This window comes from Sturnus vulgaris, chromosome 2 (genome assembly GCF_052056855.1).
Source record: "Sturnus vulgaris isolate bStuVul1 chromosome 2, bStuVul1.hap1, whole genome shotgun sequence".
NCBI classification, from domain to species: domain Eukaryota; kingdom Metazoa; phylum Chordata; class Aves; order Passeriformes; family Sturnidae; genus Sturnus; species Sturnus vulgaris.
The window spans coordinates 88,478,243-88,495,178 of NC_142244.1; the positions used below are offsets into that span (position 1 = coordinate 88,478,243).

The following is a 16,936-nucleotide window of genomic DNA, read 5'->3' on the forward strand; positions in this document are numbered from 1 at the left end:
ACTTACACTTTTCATCTTGCAGAAGGAAACTGAAATATACAGAATAACTCAGAAAAAGCACAGCATAATTCAGGATGAAGTTTTTAATGCACCATATTAATCATGTAGAGAGTTCCCTGTAGCAATTACAAAGTAAACTGTAAGATATTGAGCTTAAGAAAATAAAAAAACATGGTCCAAGAATAAAGAAGGAATGCTAATAAATTGGATGGAGTAAAGAAAAAGAAATGCAAATCTAGCAAATGGTTGCAAGAGAACAACAATTTAAACTTTGGTTTTTCAAATGTTCCCATACATTCCTGACTTTTGGTGCCCAAAACAGGTACCTGAATAAGCACACAGAAGTGCTCTCAAAGTGGAATAAAGACACAGGGGTCACTGTACCCCACTCCAGAGCCAACCACACCACTTTCCATGGGCACAGGAGCAGTAGCTCCCATGTTAAAATGTTCAGTTCATTGGTGGCCACTTCTGTAGAATCACTCCCAAGCTGAGATTATTCCACACCACCTCAAAGGAAGAAAGTTTCCAGCTATGGAAAACCCAGGTACAGCAATATGGCTTGTCTAAGGCAACAAAAGATGGTGCAGTTGGGGACACTTCACTCCTATTCCAAATTTTGTAGAAGACTGAGAATCCAGTAATAACAGACAGTCCCCATAGCTCAGATCTCCTTACATAAAACAAAAGAAACTTCAGTTTTAAACCTTGAAAAGAAGCCACACTCGCAGGCAATAATATTTCTCTAATACAGTGAAGAAAAGCACAGCATTCCAGTAATTCAGAAAGAATTCTGTCTCCCTGATATTCTCAATCAAAAGCTGTTTTATAAGCATCTTTTTTCCCCCCCAGAAAAACAATATCTATCCAGACAGATAGTTTTTGACTGGTTGTCAAAAAAAGAAAATAGAGCAATTTGCAATAGAAGATACTAAGAAACAGTTCTCAGATAAAAGCAAAACATTTACAAACTTTCCAAGGAAAGTTTTAAAATATGTTGATAATAGAAGTATTAAAATGCCTGACTTTCCACTGATTCATCCCTGAATGGACACTGGCTCACTAAATCAAAACTATTTTCAGTTATAATTGGGGATTCGAATTTTTGTCTGTGGGATTTATAAAAGACAGTTTCAGCAGAGCACTACAGTTAGATGGATGAAGGTCAAACAAATATAAATTTCCCACTGTCCAAGTCAGACTTCTGAGAAAAGCATAGAGAACAAAATAGGTACATGCAATTCCCAGCATCTAACAGAATTATTTCTGAAAGTACTCTATCATTTTCCTAAATTTGATTTCCACTAAATCAGAGCCAAAGTGAACAAACAGTCCAACTGAACACTGAATTAATCCATTAAAAAGGTCTGGGCTTCAAATATCCACATTGTCCAGAAAATTAATTCAATAACAATCTGTGCCTCACATCTCGAACTGCAGCACTCGTTTGACAGAGGACTAAGCAGCAGCATAAAGAAAATGGGAGAAATCCTCCCCTGTGACAGAGTTCCTTAGCCATCATTCTTATGTTGAAGGAATATCACATCTTTGTCACCACATATAAACATAAGAAGATTTGCAAAATAACCACGCTACTGAATCCATGTCCACCATTCCTCTTGATGAAGAGAAAAAGCTGGGCTCTTCAGGACTGCATCTCAGAAACCCAAGACTGACACTTTCCTTTACCTGGAAGGAGAGAGTCATCTGTCTGCATCTTGAAGAAAAGGTAGATCCTAATCAGTTCCTGAAAGGAGTGTTACTTGTGATTAAAGGCAGGTTAGAAATTGTATAAAAATATTTAAGTGATTACCTCTCCTATAAAGACAACCATAACACAATCCAGTTTTTCTTCAGGGGACAGCTTATCAATAAGGGAGTGCAGAGTTTCTGTAAGGTAAGACTTGACTTTTCTTTTCACTGTAGGTATTCCCATTACAATGGAAACTGAAATCAAACCAGAAAAGTACTTTCAGTGATTTCAAACACAAGATAGAAAACAAAAATCTTGCCATAAGGCATTGCTTAAGAAATGCAAAGTTTTAAAAGGTGGAGATTACAGTAATTAAAAACAGTTTAAAAATATGCCACTCAGCATCAGGAGCATGACTAACATTTAACACCAATGCTCAGAACAAACACAGCAGACCAAAAAACCCAATCCTAGACACGCCAGACTATTGTGTAGGTGTGGTGGGCTGATACTGACTGGACACCAGATACCCACCAAAGCTGCTCCATCCTCACCTCCTCATCTGGACAGGAAAGAGAAAATATAACAAAAGGCTCATGGGTAGAAATAAGGGCAGGAAGAGATCTCTCACCAGTTACTGTCACAGGTAAAGTAGACTTGAGGAAGTTAATTTATTACAGATCAAATGAACACAGGGTAATGAGAAATAAACCCAAATCTTAAAACATCTTTCCCTCACCCTTCCCTTCGTCCTGGGCTCAACTTGACACCTGATTTCTCTACCTTGTCCCTACCAGGAGCACAGGGGCATGGGGAATGGAGGCTGCAATTCAGTTAATCATAATCTCCACCACTTTTTTCTCTTCAGTGGAAGGCCTCCTCTGACTCTTGCCCTGACCCAGCATGGGGTCCCTCCCATGGAACATGGTCCTCCATGAACATTTCCAATGTAAGCCCTTCCCACAGGCTACAGTTCTTCATAAACTGCTCCAAGCATGGGTCCCTTCCATGGGCTGCAGTCCTTCAGGAAAATGCTACTCCAGTGTGGGTCCATCACAAGGTTACAAGTCCTGCCAGCAAACCTGTTCCACCGTGGGGTCCTTTCTCCATGGGTCCACAGGTCCTGCCAGGAGGCTGCTCCCATGTCAGCTTCCCATGGAGCCTCCCTTGGGCATCCACTTGCTGTGACATGGAGTCTTCCAGAGGCTGCAGGTGGATGTCTGCTCCATGGGCTGCAGGGACACAGCTGCCTCTCCACACTCTTCACCACGGGCTGCAGGGGACTCTGCCCTGACATGTGGAGCACCTCTTCCCCCTCCTTCTGCACTGACCTTGCAGGTTCTTGCTCCTCTCTCCAGCTGCAATTGCCCTTGTGCAGTTTTTCCCCCCCCTTTTCAATCTGTTATTCCAGTGGTGCTGGTCTGGCTATTGGTTCCACTGGACATAGGAAAAGCTGCTGGCACCCTCTTAGAAAAGCCATCCCTGTAACCAAAACGTTGTCACACAAACCTCAATACAATGGGAAATAATCAACAACCATGGTATTATTCAGAAAAGGTGCACCAAGAGTGATTAAACTCCCTAACTTAAGTTTAAAAATAAACCTGGTATAACCATTCTTCCAAACTCAAGTATTTAACTTCTTGGATGTCATCTTTTAAAATAGTACTGCTGAAAGCTTCTATTATTTTCCTTGCACATGGTTTTGGTTCTTCTGAAAAAACAAGTCCAGGACAACAGAACTGCATGGAAGTTCCTCAGTGACATTCCTTATCTCTGACAAAAGCACCACAATTGCAAAGCAATACATCCCCAGCTACAATGTTATTGACAGCATCTCTTAGCAGGCCATTTGAGTCCTGTGTTGCTTAACTTTTCCATGGATTTTCTTCTCCACTGTACCCAGGGCTGGTACCTACCGGGAACATTGCAGATAGCAGCAGGAATGCAGTGAAAGGATAAAGCAGACTTCATGAAGTCCTGAAACCCTGAATTTCCTCCCTCTGTTTAATTAAATAAACCTGATTCCAATTTCTATTTTGTAATTCCAAATTTCTGCCATATATTCCCAGGGGGACATAATACAGACTTTACTTGAAACAGTAACAGATTATTAGATTTTTCCTCCCTGAACAACACCACTGAAATAAAAGGTATTTATAGTCAGAAAAATAAACCTGTGGCCTGAGTCCACACATTTGTCATACAGGCATGCCTTCTGTTAAAAGAAGGAGAAATCTAACCTACCAAGATAATGAAAAACTACAAGCCAGGAGTAACTACAACATCAAATTTTTTTCCCTCTCCAATGACTGTTCAGATTTTATTGATGCAATTATATCTGATTATTTTAGTTCTCTCAACTTTTAATGTATACATTGAAATATACTGTTCAGAACAACAGAAACATCAATGCTAAAACAATTATAACCATGCATGGTTGCCCTGCAAATCTGAAAAGCTAAAGGGATAGATCCATTACCAGTTCAGAATTTGAAATGTCTGAGCTTTGCTTCCTTGTAGCTACAAATATTCATCCGAATTAGATGCTTCTTAATGTGTACCTTAACATGGCATGGGGCGTGACTGAGATTATGCAGAAAAGAGCAAAGCTGAAACCAAGCTCCTTTCATCTCGGATTCAGTGAGAATTCAAAGGATATCAATATCACACAAGTTAAATGGGATGTCCTTCATCTACCAAGAAATGCAGTCAATTATTTTTCTAGAACAAGAAGGTCCTCCAGACATAAAACATGAAGTAACCATCATATCAGCATACCTCCTGTCCTTCCAAGGCCAACCTGCACAGAAGGTTGAAGGCTTCCTTCATTTTTCAACAAATGAGGCAAATGGTAATAAATATTTGGCACTTGAAGAGATTTTCTACTTGTTAGCTCTTTCAACAATTTCAGCGTCTCATCTGCAAACATACAGCAAATCAGTAATGCAGAAAACAAATTATATGAAATTTTAAACAACAGTAAACAGTATAAAAATTCTAAGCTTGGTCTTAACTGAAAGCCAGAATAAATTGTGCATTTTCTGAGTCATTATATCTTGTTTACAAAGGAAGCCTTTTATTTTGATTTTTTTTAATAAACGATGTCCAAGATTATTTTGCACCTACAACCTTGTTACAGATACAGTAATATTTACATGACCACGTAAGATTTAGTGTGAATTTACAGAAGTAAAGACTGCTCCATTTATTTGGGGGGACTGGTAGTTTTGTTGGGGTTTTTTCCCAATTAATCAAATGGGAAGCTTATTTCCCTAGATAATTTTTTACTTTTGCTTACAGAGGTCATCACCATCCAGCATACCCTACTGCAAATAACTTTTCAGAGATGCAAATACATATTGGAACATACTGCACATAGAGTTACAAAATAAACAGCATTAAACATATAGTTGATATTTTGAGTATTCTTGCAAAAAAAAAAAAGTAAATTTAATTTAGTCCATTGGAATAGAATTATCCTATTGGATTCCATTAGAATCATTCTTGCTCTTTCTGGTGCAACTGCCTTTCAGTATGTCCAGGTGGCTCTCAAAGTTGCAAATAACAGGTTTTTTAATTACCCTGCTGTGTGTGTTGACTTTCTTGCATCAAGTGTGAAAACGACTCATTTCAAATGATAAATATGATAGCATATGGATCTTTGAAAACTTATGGGCTTTATAATATCAAGTTAAGTAAAAACCGTAGTCAAGGTTTCTTGAAATAAAATTGAGAAGTAAGAAAAAGAAAGCCAAAAGTGTAATTCCTCTCAGGTTCTGAGCAAAGCTTCTATAAAGACAGATGGGTTTTGTTGTGGATTTTGGTTCTGTGTGTTTGGGGACTTCAAAAATACTTATTTTTAGGTGAAACTAAATTCCTGACCACCTCAAACCTTGCAAAAAGCTTTGTAAATAGATGCCATAAGTAGATTTGTCTATTTTGATAGACTCCCATTCAGGCACATTTTAGTTTTCCTGCTAACATTTCTTTAACTTCATCTGCAAAACGTGGACTAAATTCTGTCCAAGTATAACAGCTCTTTGTCTGAATGAATAAGAATCTACACAAAACAATCTGGAATTCTTTCAGCTTCAAAAACAGCAAGTAGTATTACACATACTTAAGTGTATTAAGCTTAATAAAAACCTATGTTCTGAGCACAAAAGCTCAGTAATTCAGCTGACTTCCCATTATGGCTCTACATAGAAAAACATGGATGTCCATCCCAGCTGGGATCCAGACATGATAAAATGTTAAATGAATTAGTACTTTCAGCTGCATCAGAAGAGGATAACTGCCTATAAGTATATTGCCTAAAAGCAAGCTAAGTCAATTTTAGAAATAAATGTGATAATAACTTAATCCTAAATCCAGAAACAAAATTATTTTACCTCCTCCATGCTTTACTTTGAAAGTAAAAACACACATAAAATAAGAAAAGATTTATAGACCATGCTAAATGTAACCTTTATCTGTGCAATTCCTGGAGATCCAGGGAAGTACTGAGATCAGGCCATTAGTGCCAGACAGCAATTCATGAGTGGCATCAGCACTGGAGCCTATAATTATAACCATTTGCAACAACAACAAAAAGAGGAAAATCTATCGAAAATAGTAAATCATAGCACAAATGCAAGTAGACAACAAATTCAAAAATCTTGTTCCAGGCTTTTAAATTGCAAAACCCTTCAGGTTTCAACTCCTTATTAGACAAATACAGTGAAATTTCTGCAATCTACCAAGTCAGACCTCTTGACAGAAAATTTGTACTTATTTGTTATTCATTTTCCATCCACAAAAATCAGAGCAATGAAACCGTAACACTGTTGTTTTAAAAGTTAACATCAATAGTCTGGTGAATATTGCAGTATTTTTCCCTAATATTGCAAAACAGCTTTTGGTAAACCTGACTATTCGTCTCCAAAATGGGTAAAAACTTACAGAAGATTTTACAAATTTAATCACTAGTTACTAAAAAGGCCATTTCCTATACTTTTAATAAATCATAATCAATACTTTAGTCTATATGATTTAATACCTTCCAGTTGACTTTTAAGCATATTTTAACTGCTTCAAGTTTATCCCTTTCTTCTGTTTGCTCACTTTTTCCCTCTGACTATTTAAAAAGTGATGTAAATTAATTGTCGAAATGTATTCAATGTATTAAATAAGTAACCAGAAGTTCCAAACTTTTGGAGTTAGGTGTGGAGTAAGTAATTCTCTACGACATTAGGGACTGAATAAGGGTGGGTGAATCATTAAGAACAACAACTGGAAAGAAACAAAAACGAAAACACCCACAGCAGATACAATATATTACACATTCTTTATTCACGCTGCTGAACAGTTTCATCTGGCTTCCACGGTATCAATGTCTTATTCTATAGCACTAAGAAGAGATATTGGCATCGCAGAGTTATACAACAATATCTCAGGAGTGCGCACCTGAAAAGTTGTTCATTGCATTCTTGCTGCCGTTGGTTTCGGCCACGGCCCTGCGGAACTGCTCCAGGATGGCGTTGAGCTCGGACGAGCGCTGCAGCGTGCGGTGCTCCGCCATGCGCAGCCGCTCCTTCAAAGCGTGAAACTCCCGCTGGTACGCGATCAGCTTTTCTGGGGAGAAAAAAAAAAACAAACAAACAAAAAACACCATTTGGGTCATTTGAGGAAACGAACACCTGCTGACAGATCCGACAAGCGTCCAGCGCTGCTCAGCTTTGCAGGCACCTGGAATGGGACGCGGTTTGTACTGAGCAGCTGGAACGCAGCCAGGAAGGCAGAGCCTGGCACAGCCACACCTGAGGAGCTGGGAGCCTCAGCACCTGCACAGCACAGCGAGGGGAGAGCGAGCTGCACCACAGCAACATGCAGGGCAGCATTGGGGGATGCCCCTCACCACAGCAGCATGCAGGGCAGCATTAGGGGATGCCCCTCACCACAGCCACAGACCAGGGCACCCCGAGTAGCCAGCACCCAGCGCTTCTGAACACTTCTCGGAACAGAAACACAAACCATTTCTTTGGAGAAGCCACACAGGAGTGGCCCCTTACAAAAGCACAAAAGGTTACCCCTTACAAAAAGGTTACGTCTTCTGAAAGAGCCCTCTGAATACTTTGTAAAGACGAGTGGAACTTGACAGTATATCAGACATATCAACTTTAAACCCAAGTTTTAACTTAATATTATGGTCAGTGCCTGAGAACTGAAGAACAAAATTTTTAATCAAAATTCCGCTGGTGTTGATACATACACATACTCTTGAAAAGGGACCAAAAGGGAGATGGAAACACCAAAACTGATTTGCTGCAATAGTCCCTTTGCCTTTGACACCCAGTAAAGTAAGTGGGCCTGGATTTTGTATCCTTCCTTCTTCCTATTGGTGATTTCCTCAAATCTTCTGCTCACCATCATCACTATCACCCTCCTTCAACCAATACACAGATACTGACTGGAGTATTTTAAGTGAATTTATAACTCAGTCAATATTCCAGCCACTCAGCTGACACCCATAGACATATCTCTTTTGTTATCTACCTATCCATTCCTAGTCTTTTTGGATTGCAATGGTAGGAAAGTAGAAGTTTAGCAAGCAATTTGAAACTCTTCCTGTTGCTATATTACGTATCAGGCAAAAAAAGGAATAGAAGTCAACTTCTGTTGTTAATAGGGCTGCTTTCCCCCCAAATTCTTTCAATTTACATCTATTTTATTTTTTTTACTGCTCTGATTATGTTTAGAAAACTTAATTAACTAAAATGTCCTTTATTTTGAAGATGGAAAAATAAAAACATAGTTCACTACCTCTTAAAAACATTTCCCTTGCCATCTTTATTTTGCTTCTTTCATTAAAACCAAATAGTTATTGCTTTTGTGCCAACAAACCCAGAACACAGATGCTGGCCCACAACACAGTGCTAGGCACACCACACTGCTGACTGAATCTAGGCTGCTATTTGACATGGGAATTGATGCTTTAGTCAGCAGCACTTAGAAGACTGGGAAGATTTTTTGGAGTTTCTGGCAGGAAGGCTATTCTTATTTGCCAATGATAACCAACAAAGTAGTTCAGTCCTGATGCTTCCAGTGAACTGAACTGGTATTGCATTCATGGTACTTGAGACATCAAAAGCATTAATTTCTTCAAGAAATACTAGACAAGTAGTCAACTTCTCACAGTTCCTTCAACCAGACATATCTAGGTTAAGGAGGCTGCTCTAAAAGACACAAACTCCTGGCACCTATCCTTCACAAATATATAGTAATTTTTTTTTTCCATTAGGCATAATATTATTCAGTCAAGCATAACTAAAAAATCCTAAGATTACAAATACAATAAGATCTAAAGTCTACTACCCTATGAGTATTTTTCTAGTTATTTATGCAAAATGAAATTAAAAAATAATTCTTTGACTATGTGAACTTAAGTGACCTAAAACATTTACATCTCTAACACTACTAGAGCTAGCACTTTTCATGTTTTTAGAGATTAATGTGTAATTTGGCATTTTGTTACTTGTTTTATAATATGGCTGCCTCTAGTTTTAAACTAAACAAATTAAATTTAAATGTCTAACACTCATATCTTTAGCATACTTTCAGTACTTCAAAGATAAATTGCTCAGATACTTATTACTTACAAACAAACAAAAAACCATAACATTTTATCTCACACTGAAAGGCACTTGCAAAGGAGAAAATACTTCTTAGACTCTTACAGTACCACTGTTAGCAGTGACCACATGTCCCAGACTTTAGAAAAGCATCCCTTAAGCCATCAGCAGTTTATAAATATTCTAATTTGACTTTTCAGAGTTCCTGACTAACTACTTGAGAATGAGCCTACAAGACTAAATTTAAGAATATATTTTTATTTAAACTTTGACTGAGCTCAAGTTTGGTAGAGAAAGTCCAATTTAACTCATGTGGTATCATTCCATGATAAAACCACCCTCCTCATGGATGAAGGCAAGATGAAGGAAAGGCAGTGGTTGGTGCAGTCTCACCTGGAGTGCTGTGTGCAGTTCTGGGCCCTGCAGTTTAAAAAGGATGCAGAGCTCTCAGAATGCATCCAGAGGTGGACAACACAGCTGGTGACAGGGCTGGAAGGTCTGTCCTGTGGGGAGTGCCTGGGGACTTTGGGTTGGTCTAGTCTGGAGAAAAAGAGGTTGGAGGGGTGACCTCACTGCTCTGTGCAGCTTCCCAAGGGGGAGGAATTGGAGAGGGATGCGTTGAGCTCTTCTCCCTGGTGTTTAGTGCTAGGACACATGGGAAGGGTCCTAAGCTGGGCCAAGGGATGTTCAGATTGGACATTAGAAAGCATTTCTTCACTGAGACATTGGTAAAATACCAGAACAGGTTTCCTAGAGAGCATAAAGTATTTAGGAAGCATCTGGAAAATGCCCTTAATAATATACTTTAGCTTTTGGTAAGCCCTGAAGTGCTCAGGCATTTGGACTAAATAACTGTTGGTAGGTCCTTTCCAACTGAGATATCCATTTCTATCACAAGCTGACTTGTAAGCATTGTATGTTAAAAAAAGTCAATAGTGCACCTGATATTTTCAAAATAGGTTAGACTATTTCGTGTTTTATTGATCAGAGATTTTTCCAAAACCAAAAGAAATTTAATTGATTTCTTGTCCAGAAGTATGAAAAACTTTTTTTGGTTGCTATTACAGCCAAAAGGTGAGTACTGATCACAGAGAAAACAGAGGTCAGTGATCACCATCAGTAACAAAAAGATTATTTTTCTACAGGATTATGAATTCTGTTCTGATTCTCATACTGAAATCTAGAGTTAAGAAAACAGAATAAGGAATTCAGACAGTAAGTTATTGGCCTTACAATACTGATGAAAGAACCCCAAAGATATCTGCCTGTTCTCTGACAAATAAAACATCCCTCTAACAGCAGCTGTAGCCAATGTTGAAGACATTTGGTCTCCAATAATTTCAGATATGAGCACATTTTTATTTAAGAATTACATACTATTTTACATTGATTTGAGAAGATCTTCCACACTTTTCTCTGGAAGCCAGAAAAATAAAATAAATATCTTGTTAAGAAACTGAGAACTGAAAGCATTAATTCTTCATCATTTTTCTCTTAAATTCTATTTGGTTCAGCAAAACTCCAGAAGCTAAAGCCTAAATATTTTAGCTGGCCAGATGCTGTACAGTTCTCCCAACACTATGTCAACTGAACCAGTAATTTGTCAACTTTTTTCCTTTGTAGCAATACATTCTCTTAAATATGCAGAAGCAAGAATTTAGACAAGCTCACTTGAAAGTTGATGCAGTATTTTGAAAAGTGAAAATTCAAATGAAACTGGTGGGTTTGTCAGTTTTTAACCAGAGATGAAATCTCAGCTGTCAGCCTCCTCTGGGTTATTTACAATTCTCCTACTAAATTACTGTTAAAAAAAAAAAGTTATTCCAAAAAGACACCACTGACCCAAAATGACAAACTCAGTCTCCTTAGCCAAAATTACAAACTCCCCTCTTAGCCATTGACTACATAACTTGCTTAAGAGTTGTCTAAATTTGAAGAAAAATTCAAGGTTTTAAAACATGGAGTTTCTGGAAGTTTTAAAACATCTTAGCATGCATCTGATTTCTTCGTTTGGGCTTTTGTACTTCTTGAAAAATCTGCTTATATACTTCAACCCCTGCTTTTTGTAACAGCAAAGAGCTTTCCCTTGAGATAAAAAGGGACATCAAAGTAAATGAATAAGAAAACAGGCTGTAGTCTGACTTCAGAAAAGAATTTTGCAGAGTATTTCAGCTCAACTGAAATAGCATGAATCTGAATTGCAAGTAAATTACCAGCAGAAAACTTGCTGTATTCTACTTCCAAATAAAATATTCTACTGAAAAACAAAACAAAACAAAAATACTGTGGAAACTCAATCAAAGCAATTTTAAGGCTATACAGTTTGAAAGTCAATAAAAGTCATCAACAGCTTAACTTTTTGTTCCTGTTACTTTTTTAGCAAAGTTAGATTTTTTTAATGCCCCAAGCCTGTCAGTGTTTAAGAGGCATTTGGACAATGACCTTAATGTGCTTTAGCATTTGGTCAGCCCTGAAGTGGCTGCACAAGATGACCACTGTCAATTGAAACAGTCTATTCTAGCCTAACATGAAAACTTTACGAAGAAACTATTGGAGTGCACTTCTAAACTGAGTGGAGTGCACACTTGTAAAAGGAAAGAGAATTGCCTGAAGACCCTTTCACAACCCAAGAATGTTTCAGTGATTCTCAGTGATTCTCAATAATTGCCATTATTCCTCAAGGAAAGCCTTGACTATCTCCTGTCTCCTAGTCCTAAAAGAACTACAGTCTACAACATAAAGAGCAGTATGAAAGCTTTGTAAACTGTTATTTGCCTTATCAATCAAGCAGGCTCCCAAACACATTAAATCACAGGCCATTTTGACAACTGAAAACTGAACATGTTGAACTAAGATTGTTGAACTAAGGTGGCTGCATTCACATAAATAAATAACTAAATAAATAAAAGGCAAGCTATCATTTACTCAAGAGCTCTGTGTTAGTATGGCTGGTTGTACCAAAGGCAGATGCATCATATAAGATCAGGAAAAGCTTTATGACCTTCCCATATCACAAGCAGGCAGTTGAGCTTTCCTTCAAACCAGCTAAACACCCAAAGTGATGGATCTGCCACACAGACAAAAAGGTAACCTGCCATAGACTTGGCACTCAAAAACGACAGCAAGCCAAGCACAAAGGGCTTAGCTTTGCCAATTAATTGTAGGCCTGATTTATATTTTCTGCCCTCACCCCCTTTTTTCATTAAACAACAGGACACACAGACAAAAGGCTGTGGTTAGCAACAAAGCATTGTACACAAATTCTCTGTAAGTAGAACACTTAGAGAAGGAACAGATACCTGACACAACAGGACTTTTTCCTCTATCCAAGTGGGGAAACTTTAAATCATTATTCAAATCAGCAGTGTATCACTGGCAACGGTCCTACATTTGCCAATGTAACATTTTATGGCCCACCCTAATCAGAACCCTTTCATCTTTTACAAGTTAAAGGTTCCACAGCAAATGCTTCATTTTTCTGTACATCCTGTTAAAGAGTTATTAAAATGCCATTAAATAAATGCTTGAATCTGTGAGAACACACTGTAGTAAGTGCTAATTCATGTGTTTCTGTGATTAGTTATTCTACAACTCATTTACTCCCATTATAAAAACCTTACAGTAGTTACCATCCTGTTATGGGTCAGAGACACTAAAAAGCTTCATGTATTAATTCATTACACTCCCATCAAGGATGCTGATCAGTTTACAGGTTGATGCAGAGTAGAGGTCTTAGCTGGCAGTGAGCTTCCACACTGGCTTTCATACAGAGTCAGTGGTGAGGCAAGAGAAGGTTACTCTTCAGTGAATTAGGGATTTGTCACCGTGCCAGCCAATTCCATCTGGCACGGCTCTTACGGGAACATTTCTTTGTTTGAGCTGTGTGAGGTACACAAATTCAATCCTGCACTTCCCGTAAAATCAGTTCAGATGTTTTATGTCATCCATGAAGTTGTAGTATCAAGTAAATGAGTATCCAGCAGTAAGTCATGATGATACCTGCACTTCAATCCACAGATGTAAGCAACAAGAACTTTTTAGACCATGCTTGGTTCATAATACCCAAGTACCTTACAAGCCATCACATTTGTAGTATGACTGATAAAATACTCATCTTCATTTCTTGAAAGCAGATATCCTTTTAAATTAAAATCCTGTTATGCTAATATGTGACAGACTAAATTATTCCCACTGTCAACCAAAAAAAAAGTTAATTTCTCTAGTATGTAAAATAAAATTCTTACCACGCTAGCACTTAAGTAATTTTAAACTTCATCTTAAATCTGACACATTTTTTGACAAAGGCTACGCTTCCCTTTAGCACAGGTTTTGCAAAATGTAACTGCAAATACAATTACCCAATACTGTGATACAAAATTCTGCTCCTACTGCACTGTACAGTCATTCCAATATCAACATAAAGATGCACAGACAAAAATACATACTGGCATTTACTGAGATAGCTTGAACATTGCATCCATTGCCCTTTGGAAGGGACTCCAGAGCTCAGAGGATATTCACAAGGCACAGACGAAGCACTGCATTCTCAAATGTCTGACCGAAGGGAGGCAAGCAGAGGAATTGTCAAACCAATCACACAGTCAAAGACAAAAAGCTATGTCCACACAAGAGAGATACTAAAGATGTTCCAGAATCCTCCTGTGACATTTAGACTTACAAAAACAGCAAAACATTGTAGCAAGCTGAGCTAATTATCAAGTGTCAAAACCTGCACATCGGCACAAATCATATTTATAATCAGCAATGTCAAACAGTGAAGAGTAAAGAAGGTTAACAAATTTTGCCCCCAAAGTTTAAATCTCAAGCGTGCTCACAAATCAGATTCTGACTCGTCTCAAAACTGGCTAAAAGCTGATACACAATGTCCTTGAAATGTTACAATGTATTACCATAGATGACTACTCAACAAGAGCTAATTAGCTCCCTGCTCTTAAAGTGAAATTAAAACCTTTTATAAACAAGCTATGATGAGTTATAAAATCCAAAGCATTAAAGCAATCAACCATGCAAATACAAATAAAGCAGTATACTGTAAAGGCTAACAACAAGATATGCTATAAATAAAAGCTCTTAAGAAAAATGCTCAAGGTCAAATTTTATCAGTCCTCTTTGAACACTTGATTCTGTGGGCCTTTTTAGTTACAGAGTTTGTAGCTATGCCTATTCATAAAGCTATTTTATTATTTTGAAGGGATTAGAGAATAGGCAATTTTTGTAAGTATAATACTCTGTGAAATTAAAGACAGAAAATATGGTAGATGATTTACAAAAAAATGTACCCTACTAATCATGACAAAACATTTTCTGCATCAGGAAAAAAAATAAACAAAATCCAGATGCAGAAAAACAAGTGGGCAAGTCATTTTTTTATCCCTAATGTTGTTATTCAAACTGATGGGTCATTTCAACAATTCACTATTTGATCTACTAAAACATTCCATCAGAACTACTCTTTATTGCCCTTGTTTTCCACATAGAAACGTACTTATTAGGACAGCAAGTATTTAAAAAGTGCTTATTCAAGTAATCAATCAAGCTTTCATTGTGAAGAACAGCTTGGTTTTGAGGGAAGGTTCTGCAGGTTTTCCTAACTTTGGTTAAAAAAAACCCTCAATAATTCCAATTATTTAATTTCTCATTGCAATTTTTTCACATTTCACACTTCAAGGATCTCTATAAACAAATAATGTTTTTTGTTCTCTCCAATTTTAGTGCACTAGAACAAGTCTGAAGTGCTTGCTTTGAAACTTCCAGGGCCTGATCCAATCTGAGTCTAGATACTTTTGTTTAAACATTCCTTTGCAGCAGGAGTTGAAGTTGTTTTCTCTAAAATTTTTAAAGCAATTTGAATATGATCCCTTGTCATATCAACTGGTAAAACCTTTCTACTTTTAACTGTAAATTTCAGAATCAATTTCCATGTAAATAGCCCTTTGATCTGAGAATCTGCTTTCCTTACATTTTTCCATCTTTAATATAAACACACTAAAAATGTAGTTTACCAATCAAAATGGAAACATGAAACAGTACATCATGTTTGTTTGATTTTATTTTCTAAAAAGCCACCGAATACAACATTTTTCTAGGGGAAAAAAAAAATCCTAAGAAATGAAAAAGCCAAAGAAGCCAAGCTAGAATTGTGACAACTGATGAATGATTTACTTAAGGAGTCTTTTCAAAGCTGGATAGAACAGCCAGGAACATTTTAAATGTCTTCAGATGCAATTGCACACCTTTGCCTCTAGATACAATTTGTTCAACAGAGAAAGGCCACAATTTAGATGTTTTCCAAATCAATTATAAAATCCAGTATGACACCGCATTCAAATCTCCTCTGATGAAGGCTAACAGAGAGTCTGAATGTTCCTTTGGACACAAGGAATAGAAAGAACACTATATTAGAAAATCCAGACACCCACAAATAAGGAGGTCAAGTCAACAGAAGCATATGGTGCTCTGTCTGTGCACTGGCTTCAGACAATAAGGATAATTAAACACATGATTTGTTTGAGAGGAGTTATTGCCAGCACTTGAGCTGAAAGTTGTCTTTTAAAGCAGAGAAAAGCAAGCTACAGTGATGGGGAAAAAAACCAAGCAAACAAACAACAACAAAAAAATTCAAAAAAATCCCCCAACCAACCAACCAACCAAACCAAACCACCCCCTAAAAAACCCAAAACAAAAAAAACACCCAAACAGAAAATCCAAAAATAACCCCAACTCCCACCCCCCCCAAACCCCAAAAAATCTCCAAAACAAGAAATCACACAATTGCACATTTGTAAATTATTTGTCCTGATCTGCCTTTACTAGGATTCACACTTCTATGACTAGTAAACAACACTGTCCAGCACTCTATGGATGAATATAAACCTCAGGGCTTTTTAGGTTCCAGCTACTTGGTTCTTATTTTATTCCCTGTGCTAAGAAGTACAGGCACCTCTACTGGCATTTCTTCTCTAAGGGGAAAGTGATATAAGAACACCACTGAAATCATATGCTAAATCTGTCCCACAATAAGCAATCAGTATTTAACACATCTCTATCCCTGAACAGAAACACGAAGAGATTTAAAAACACTTCATAGATAATATTCTCAAAAAGCAAAGCAGAACAACAAAAATGATTGCAACTTCAGACATTTGTTGCACAAAGAGTTCAGTTTAAGAAGCTGATAAAAGAAAAGCTCAACTGACTGTACAAAGCATTGAATTCATGTAACCTGGACAGTAACTCTTTACAGTGAAAAAAACTACCTTCAAGTAACTGTCACTAAAACATCTCACTTTGACATTTCTGACATGTCTTGCACAAGATTTAAAGTGTTCAACAATGCAAAAGAAACTAGGAAACCTTCTACATCACAGTATTACCTCAAAAATACAATTTACAATGACAGCTTTTACAAAGATCATTATGTCACAATTATTTTTTCACACTAACTGCCAAATAAAAAGCAAGACTGTAACTATACTGCTCAAGCAAGCACAAAGCTCCAGTTTAAGCAAACATTACAACTATACCACTGAAAAATACTTAAGATACAGAACAATAGCTAGCCTGCAGTCTTGGCAACACTGAAGGACTGAACATACTAGGTGAAAGAAAG

The 16,936-nt window shown here is 37.4% G+C and overlaps 1 protein-coding gene across 2 annotated transcripts in view; it reads right to left on the minus strand.

Moving 5' to 3' along the window:
- Window positions 1–16,936, minus strand: part of MGAT4A (alpha-1,3-mannosyl-glycoprotein 4-beta-N-acetylglucosaminyltransferase A) — a 72,534-nt gene that overhangs the window by 39,220 nt on the left and 16,378 nt on the right. For both annotated transcript variants that reach the window (XM_014892739.2, XM_014892756.2), the window contains exons 3-5: window positions 7,142–7,309; window positions 4,475–4,615; window positions 1,814–1,947 (exon numbers count right to left, since the gene is read on the minus strand). In XM_014892739.2, coding sequence (XP_014748225.1) covers window positions 1,814–1,947; window positions 4,475–4,615; window positions 7,142–7,309 — 443 coding nt within the window. The remainder of the gene's footprint in view (window positions 1–1,813; window positions 1,948–4,474; window positions 4,616–7,141; window positions 7,310–16,936) is intronic.